Source organism: Bos indicus, chromosome 5 (assembly GCF_029378745.1).
Source record: "Bos indicus isolate NIAB-ARS_2022 breed Sahiwal x Tharparkar chromosome 5, NIAB-ARS_B.indTharparkar_mat_pri_1.0, whole genome shotgun sequence".
In the NCBI taxonomy this organism is placed as follows: Eukaryota; Metazoa; Chordata; class Mammalia; order Artiodactyla; family Bovidae; genus Bos; species Bos indicus.
In genome coordinates this window covers 27,608,795-27,617,759 of record NC_091764.1, presented here as the reverse complement: position 1 = coordinate 27,617,759, position 8,965 = coordinate 27,608,795, and the positions used below count along the sequence as shown (strand labels likewise).

At 50.6% G+C, this 8,965-nt stretch overlaps 1 protein-coding gene across 1 annotated transcript; it reads right to left on the bottom strand.

Moving 5' to 3' along the window:
* Nucleotides 1-651: 651 nt before the first annotated feature.
* On the bottom strand, nucleotides 652-8,147 carry KRT84 (keratin 84). Its single transcript, XM_019960514.2, has 9 exons — nucleotides 7,626-8,147; nucleotides 6,212-6,420; nucleotides 5,548-5,608; nucleotides 4,986-5,081; nucleotides 3,898-4,062; nucleotides 3,655-3,780; nucleotides 2,936-3,156; nucleotides 2,476-2,507; nucleotides 652-1,700 (listed from the first exon to the last, which is right to left on the bottom strand). Exons 1-9 carry the CDS (start codon nucleotides 8,145-8,147, stop codon nucleotides 1,351-1,353), a joined length of 1,782 nt encoding a protein of 593 aa, XP_019816073.1. The 3' UTR covers nucleotides 652-1,350.
* Nucleotides 8,148-8,965: the final 818 nt, after the last annotated feature.

Sequence of the window (8,965 nt, the reverse complement as noted above, 5' to 3'; positions counted from 1 at the left end):
CATGGTCTCACCAGGCACACCCCCCCTCCATATCTCCACATATTCACCAACCTGGAAACTCTTGGAACCCCTAGTCCTTTTGGAGTTTTTATGGAGGCTTCATTACATAAATCATGATTGATTGATTCAACCTCCAACCCCGCTCCCCTTCCTGGAGGTCAGGGAGGGTGGATTGAAAGTTTCAACCCTCTAACCACATGGCTGGGTCTCTTGGCCCCTACAATGATCCCAGAGGAACTGGGGGTGGGTGGGACCTGGGAAACAAATGGAAGGGTTTGCCTTGGTGGAAGGAGGGTGGAGGGCAACACATGGAGAGAAGTGGGCTGCTTGGCATTCTTTTTCAGAGCTTTTGCTGTATGTCTCATCTCCCTTGCTGAACTATGTGCCCCTCCAGGGAGGGGCCTGAGGGCTCTTTTCTTAGTACATCCTCTGTCCCAGGACACCAGTCTCTGCCCTTAGCAAGTCCCCAAGGGATTGAGCTAGTGGAATCTAGGAGGCAAGATCCCCCACCCCCAGCATGACTGGTAAAGAGAGGCCAGAGTCCTAGACATGTTAGCTTGCAAGTTTATTGAAATTCCAGCAACACAAAGAGTAGTACAAACAGGCACCCACCCCAGCCCAGGCCTCCTTGGAGCTTGCAGACATAAACCCTCTTGCAGTGGAAGGCTGGACTTCCCTCACAACACCAGCAGGGGCATGGAGTGTTGCAGGGCCCGCCTCTCCACCAGTACCCATCCACCTCGTGGACTCGCATGCTGGAGTTAAACCAACACCCCAGGAAGAGCAGCAGTCAGGACCGATGCCACTTGGAGAAGAACCATCTCTGGGGACTCAGGGATCCCTTGGGCCACTGAAGATTGTGGCTCCTTCTGGGTCAGGAAGAGGAGAAAAGAACCTTCTGCCAGGGAAAGTTAGGAGAGGGAAGCAGAGGCTGGTGGGCTGAGGACCCCTGGTCTGTGGACAGCCAGCTCTCCATTCTTGAAGTTAATCCAAAGTTAGGATGGTGATGGTGCCCAGGCACATTCTTTCTGGCATTGAACTGGTCCATTTCTCCCCCAACATACTGGTTTTTGTACTTTCTTTAGGCTGTTGGGCTGGGTGGTGAGGAGTGACCCAAAGTTAGGAAACTGGGAGTCAGGGAGAAAGCCAGTCCTTTGGGGCCTGTGGATGGAGCATCTAAGGGGTGTAAAAAATCCCCCCAAAGGACAGAGACCAGGCAGAGCAGCCCGTGGCTTCCCCGCAGGAGGGGTACCTAGAGCACCCTCCAGCCTGACTCAGGGCACCCTGGGGACAGAAGCAGAAGGCGTGGAGATGGTTCTTCTGAGAGCGGTGGCTGGCCAGCACTTGCTCTCAGTGCTTGGTCCGGTGGGAGGTGGTGGTGGACACGAAGCGGACTGTGGAACTGCGGCTGCTACGGCCGCCACTGCAGCTGCTGAAGCCACCCTCGGTGGGCAGTGGGCAGGGGACGCTGGGAGCGCAGACTTCGCCCACCAGCACCGAGCCCCCTCGGGAGCCAGCGCCCAGCAGGTCCCCACCGCCCACGACCCGGGCCCCGCCCACGCTGGAGCTGCAGAAGCCGCTGGACCGGATGTTGCTGCTGCTGCCGCTTCCGGAGATGATGACCCCGCCACGGCAGAGGCTGGAGCTGCTGTACAGGGACTCGGGCCCGCACACCAGGCCGCCCCGGGAGCTACTCACCGCTGCAGAAGGAAGAAACCCTCAGAGAGGCTGCCTCACCCTCCACGCTCGGAGAGGACAGACAGAAGTGGCCTGGGCCCCAGGGGTTCCTACTATCTACGTAGTCAATACCCACTTTTCCGTCCTTTTGCCTGGGTGACTCAAAGGTTGTGACTTCACTAAAGTCCAAATGGACTTTGACTTTAGTGGAGTCACTAAAGTGACTAAAATGGAACATTTGGACTAAAATGGAAGAGTTCAGCCAGTTCCCCAGGTGTTGGCATACAGCGGTAAGTCCACTGTTATTTATATATGGCCAAAGTCTGGTTGGGTTGTGTGAGGGTGCTGGTGAGCTGAATTATCCAGTAGCCTCCATAATAAAGCCACAGGGCTTCTTCCAGTTACATCTTGCCCCTTGGAAATCTCCACATTGCCCACCCCTAAAGAGGGCCTGTTTTCAGTTCCTCCTGACTCACTAAATGGCTGTGCTCTCTAGCCCTCTAGTCTCCACTGGACACACCTCCATGACCCAGGTCTCTAGTCTGATTAAGCTTTACTTAGCTCAACCCCAATTGGTGACTGATTGCTTAGCTCTGGGGAGGCAGGCGCTGGGCATGTCTTAATACCTAAGTCAGCTAAGGATGTTCTCAGTCCAAGGGCCAGATGATCCCTGCTCCTCTGGCTGTCATGGCCAGTCCAGCCATGGGCTCCTGACCACAATGTGGGCTTGAGTTTAAAGGAAATTTGAAGGGTTCTAGGAGAGACATGTGTGAAGAAGAAGAGACTGAAGGGTCTTACCTATGTCTACTGGTCCAACACCTTCACAGATCCTGAAAAGAGAAAGAAGCAAGTCAGTTCACAACCATGTTGTTCTCTGAAAACCTCCCTGCTATGAGAGGGCTTTTTTGGCTGTGTGGACAGTGGTTCTCACCCATGTCTGCATAAGCATCTGGGGAGTTTTTAAAACTCACATGTCCCTAAACCCTCCACAACTATTGAAGCAAAATATTTGAGAGAATGTCTTCTTTTTCTTTTTTTAAACAAGCTAACCAATCAAGCAGAACTCTCTATGATTTGATGCAGTCTGTCTACAAGCTTGCACTTAGAGGCACAAGAACTAGAGGCATCTTCTAAACCCCTGCCAAGGGCAATCCAATGAGGTTTGTAGGAAAAATTGTTCCTGGTTCCTTCCCCCACTTAGACTTTCTAGAAGCTAGAAGTCTGACCTCACTCCAGTTGCTGCACTGAAAGCACTCACCGGATCTCCTCGCCTTCCAGCAGGCGCCTGTAGGTAGCAATCTCGATGTCCAGGGCCAGCTTGACATTCATGAGCTCCTGGTACTCCTTCAGCTGCCGTGCCATATCTTGCTTGGCTTGCTGCAGCGCACCCTCCAGTTCCGCCAGCTTGCATTTGGCATCATTGAGGGCAGCTTCTCCCTGCTGCTCGGCCTCAGCCACGGCGGCCTCCAGCTTGCAGCGCTGCGGGGAGGGCAGTTTGAAGATGGGCTCTGGCAGGAACTAGGGGATCCTCAGGTTGGGCTAGAAACACTGCCCCTGTCTGTGGGGACACAGCCTGGTGCCAAGCCAGGAACGGAGCCCATGGAGGGGCTTGTCATCCTGTAGTTTGATGTCGCCAGGGAGTGGAACATTGCTTTTCTGCCATTTTCATCCTCACTGATTTTGCACTTACTGATTTCTGTTGCTCTTAAGACCCAGGAGGTCCAGAGAATAAAGCCATTCTTTTTGCTTGCCTGCCCCTTTAAGTGAGCCCAAGAACTTTCCTTGTACATTTTCGGAGATTAAGAGTCTCTCCTTTCCTTCCACATTTTCCTTCTCCAGGAAGTCTTCTGGGACTAATTCTTCCCATCCCTCTGTTTCTGGGTCCCAGTTGCCTCCCCCACGTCATCCACCTTGGGCTCCCCAAAGCTTGGGGCTCTGCCTGTGTTCCTTATGGGGCTTTCTTTTTCCTTTGCCCACCTGAGCCTTGGCATGCTCGATCTCTGCCTTCAGCCTCTGGATCAGCCGGTTCAGCTCATTCATCTCATCCCGAGTGTTGCGCAGGTTGTCACAGTGCTGGCCAGCTGTCACTCGCATCTCCTCGTACTAGGGGTTGGTGGGAGAAAGGGATGATTCGAAGATTGGGTCAAGATCACAACCCACTTTGTCATCTTTGTCATCCCAGGGCTGCCTGCACCCCTTCCCCATCACCCTCCTGCCCACCTTGGTCTGGTACCAGGCCTCCGCATCAGCTCGACTGCGTCTTGCGATCTCTTCATACTGGGCTTTGATATCGGCGATGATCCCGTCAACATTCAAGTCCCGGCTGTTGTCCATCTTCACAATGACTGATGTCTCTGAGATGTGTGACTGTAGTAACTGGATTTCCTGTGTTGGAAGATAAGTGAGACAGATGGACTGACTCCCATCAATGGGTCCCAGCAATGGCCGGGGCTTTGTCACAGGGTCCCCAGAACTTAGAGTCAGGAGACAGAGCATTGCTTATTTCTTCAGGGCAAAGCAACAGAGCAGATCATGCAAACTGAGGGCAAAGAAGAGGAGGTGACCCCAAACCATTTCAGCTTGACTTTAAACCCTTGTTGTATACTAGGAGACATCCCTTCAACACCCTAACTTGTTTAGGTGACTAGTAAAACTGGGCGGGGGGCGCTAAGGATTTGTGGAGGGGAGTAAGAACCATGATAAAGCTTAAACATTTCTTTGGTTTAGCCACACAGTGACTGTGCCAGTCGTGGATCATTGAGAGCTGACGACGTTTTAGAACATGGTGATCCAGGAGTTCCTGTATCCCAGGTCCTTAAGAGACTTGGCAGTGGGGATGGGCGAGGGCTGAGAACTGGTCTGCAAGGCAATGGCCTCAAAGGGAGATTTCTTCAGCCTTTCTACTCAGAGCCAGACATTCAGTTCTGAAATTAGGTCTATCCCAGACCAAAAAGACCTTATGAAGCAAAAGATAGCTAGTTCATTTGACTAATTAGGTAACACATCTTACATGTCCCAGCAAGTCAGTTTTCCAGTCTTCTCATCAGGAGATAGAAGTGACATTCCTAGACCCAAACCTTTCCTGGCCATCAGTAGATTGGCCAAGAAGGAGTTGATTCATAGACCTGAGTCAGGCTCCCCTTACCTTCTCCACTTGTATATTTATCAGCATTTACAGAATATAGATTTGATGGGAAGAAAGATGTATGATACCAAATATTAGAAAATACACTAGTCCAATGAATCCCCCAGGGAGTCCAGGCCACACAATGATCTCCTTGGATGGCTCAGAGGGGATGAGCCCTTACCGCCTCATACAGGGTTTTCAGGAAGTCGATTTCCTGAATTAGGGTATCCACATTGGCCTCTAGATCAGCCTTGCTTAAGAACGCTGTATCCACATCCTGCATCAAAGAGAGAAGAATAAAATGCTCATTATCTGTGTACTGTTTAACCTCCCCACCTTGGCAGGGTCTGGAGATGGCTGGGAAGATCAGACTAATCTCCACAGGGGCAGGCCAAGTGGGAGAGGTGGGAGAGTCATGGGGTGGAAATACAGCTTAATGACTCTTGTTCTCCCTTGGGCAACGTCAAACCCCCAGGGATGCTGGACCTTTCTCGATGCTTATTTAGAGGCAAGAAGAATCTGGATAATCCAAGACTCCTAAAATGTCATCTCTTCAAACCTCTCTTCTCATGAAGACCTTAAGTCATTGGAGACCAAATCAGAACTTCGAAGGGAAGCAGTTGTGGCCTTCGGGGGTCCACTGTGTGTGAGTAGTCACAGGGCTGCCCGGGCAGCATCCTGGGATGTGGAAAACATTTGTCTGTCTGGAGGGAAAGTCTGCCTGTACCTGTTATTCTCCTTACCTTCTTCAGAGCCACGAACTCATTCTCAGCACTGGCCCGAAGACCCACTTCCTCTTCATACCTGAGTGGTAAAGATGAAGAGGGTGCGTTCTCCCCCTGAACCCAGAGCTGATTACTCCCAGCTCCCCAGTTATCACCTTTTATGACCTCTCTTGCCCCAGCCAGGAGCCTGGCTCCCTGTTTCCATCCTCATGTTCTCCACTCTGCCCCATCTTTAAGACCTTTTAGACTTTGGTTTCTCCAAATCCCTTTTACTTTCTCAAATTGGGTGTGGGATCTGAAAATCTGAACCTTGGCTGTGGTTCTCTGCTGGAAATGCCTTAGGGTCACTGCACTTGACCTTAGAGGAAGTAGCATCCTGCTTGTGGCTGGACCTGGGCACTGTTTACAGAACCAGGGGTTTCCTTTTTCTGGGGTCAACTCACCCATGTGCACAGGCAGGATTAGGGACAGACTGTGCCCAATCCCAGGTCTCTTTATTCCTCAGGACCCGAAGGGGCCTCACCCTCCCGTACATATCACTGCCCTGCTCCTGTCTCCAGGCTGGGAATTGAAACCAGCATTCAACTCTGATCCTTCCAGGGGCTCCAATCTGAGCTTGGCTGCTGCACTGGGGACCAGCCCTATGCCTGTCTTTGGTCCATATGGTCCAGATGCCACTCACTTCTTCTTGAAACCCTCCAGGACATCCTGCATGTGGTTCCTCTCAGCCTCCAACCGGGCCTGATCACTGTTCACTACATCCAGCTGCCTGCGTAGGTTGGTGATGTAGTTCTCGAAGAGGGGCTCCAGGTTGCTCTTGGCACATTTCTGCTCTTGGAGGAAGTTCCACTTTGTCTCTAGGAGCTTATTCTGCTGTTCCAGGAACCGCACCTAAATCCACAGAGGCAAGGACATGGCAATTGAGTGCTCAATATGATCACCTATGTATGGACTAGTTGCTCATATGGTCAGAGGTGACAACCTCGTGGTGACCATTGTTCCCTTTTTTGTTTGACTTTCAGTCCTTCAAACTCAGAAGCATCTGGCAGAGCAGGTCTGGGACTCCTCCTCACACCAGGCTGAGCTACAAACAGAAGCTTTGAAACCAAAATCTTCAACCATTTCCCCTTTAACACTCAGAGAGGGGAGGGCCAGCTCACTGGGAATTCAGAAATCGATTCTACCTGAGCCGAGTTGGCCTACATCTGAAAACCAATGTCAGTTATCTCTGGCAGGGAATGAAGAACAGAGTAAAGTATATTTGGGCTGGGATGTGGCTTTAGGAGGTGGGAACTCTCAGGTCGTAGGTCATACCCATCACCCTAAATATTCCATCAGCTGAGACTTACAGAGCTGGAGGAGAATGCAGAGACCATTTACTCCAACCCCTCATTTCACATGAAATGAAGCTCACAGAGGTAAGTTTACAATCTCAGGCACAATCAGAGAATCCCCACTTCATGGAGACATAAATCCCCGCTTCTGGGATGTCAGTTCCACCTCTTTGTTCCTCTCATCAACCTGAAGATCAGTGACCACTAGTGATCATTCCCTACTCAATCTAGGCGACTTGGCTGAATCTGGATATCCCTCTTAGGGGGAGGGGTATGAATTCCTTGTTTTGTATAAATTTTGTACAAATTACTCAACTCCATTCTCCATTTCTTTAAGCCTGAACAGGTGTGGCCACTCATCCTCAGAAACCATGAAAACTTCAAAGAGAGCATGAGGATATCAAAGGACAAAATCTTTTAAACCTGTCCCAGCCAACACCTGGCGGAGGTGTTCGTGTTTCTAACCTGTTTGGAAGATATTTCTGAATGACTAGGTTGTTCAGATCCCTTTAGGCATCTAGTCAGTGGCTGGATGTTCCACCACCACCGTCAATCTCTCCCTCCATGTAGTGCTTCCTCAGGCTCATCCTTGCTCTGCAGCAGAGTGACCCAGAAATCGTACTGCATACCTTTGGTTGATCCCAAAGGATGTGGGGTCAAGATCTGTGTCCTGGGTCTAGAGCAGTTCTTCCTGAGGGAAAGTAACCCCAGTGCATTTAGCTCTCATCATCCCAGACCCAGAGGCTGAGCTGTCTCAAGTACCTTGTCAATGAAGGAGGCAAATTTGTTGTTGAGGGTCTTGATTTGCTCCTTCTCATCCCTCTTCACTCTCTGGGCATTGGGGTCAATCTCCAGGTTGAGCGGGGTCAGGAGGCTCTGGTTAACAGTCACTGCTGTGATGGATGGGGCTGCTGGCCCTCCAATTCCTCCAACTCGGTAGCCAAAGCCAGGGTTGCAGAAGCCATAGCCAAGACCACTTCTGGCTCCAAACCCCAGGCCAACACAACTGCCGACCCCAAACCCTAGACCAGCACCACTCCCATCACCGAAGCCAACTCCATAGCAGCTGGGTCGAGGGCACACAGCTGCTATCCGGGGTGAGCATGATCCAAAGCTGATGACGCTCCGACTGCCAAAGCTGCTAAGACCCCGGAAGCTGGGCCCACTCCTGCAGGAGACAGAGCTGGCCCGGAAGCGGTTCAGGTTCTGAGGTGTCACTGCTGAGCAAGAGCTGAAGTTGCCCACACAGCGACCAGAGCTGACTCTGTAGGAGCGGCAAGACATGATGGTGTCCTGGGCAAGAGCAGAGCAGCAACTGCAGAGCGGGGAGAGCTGGAGCTGAGAGTCCTCTGGGGCTAGTGGATCCCTCTCACCCCTTTTATGTGTGTGGGGATCTGAGGATTGGTCCCATAAAAGTGAAAAAAGCCATTTGGAAGCATTTATGAGCTTGGGTAGTTAGCAGAAACTCTCTATGCCTGTAACCTCCTTCACAGTGAACTAATCTCAGACACACCTATTCCCCTCAGAATCAGAGCCATAACGTCAAACCTATAAACATTAAAAACACATAAACACATAAACATTATTGTCCTATTTTTCCCGCAGGTCCACCATAATTGCCATTATGGGGACATTAATTTTCTTTGGTCTTAAATCCAATAGACTTTCCATTGCAAGTGCGGCTAACCACCAGAAAGTTAGACTGGTAACAGCTCCAGCAAGAGGCTTGCAAGGAATGCAGCTACACAGATAACCCCTAAATAGATGAGGAGTGTATAGAAGAGAGGCAGGGTCTTCATAGCTCTGAGTAAGAAATGATATGGTGAGAATACAGTTTACTGCATCCTGTAGATGGATTAAGCAGTCCAAAACCCTTTTGCAGTGTTTCATCTATCTTCTGTAATCTGATTTGACTGTTCACATAAGAATTGAATCATCAGTGAAGCTCATCTGGGTTAATGTAATACATGTCTGATTTGAGACTCTCAAAGGACATTCATTCATTCATTCAGCAATTACCAAATACTCTATCTCAGGTAATGTGCTTGGTGCGGAGGTATAGAGATAAAAAAGATGGTTTCTGTATTCCTGCTGGTGTGGGG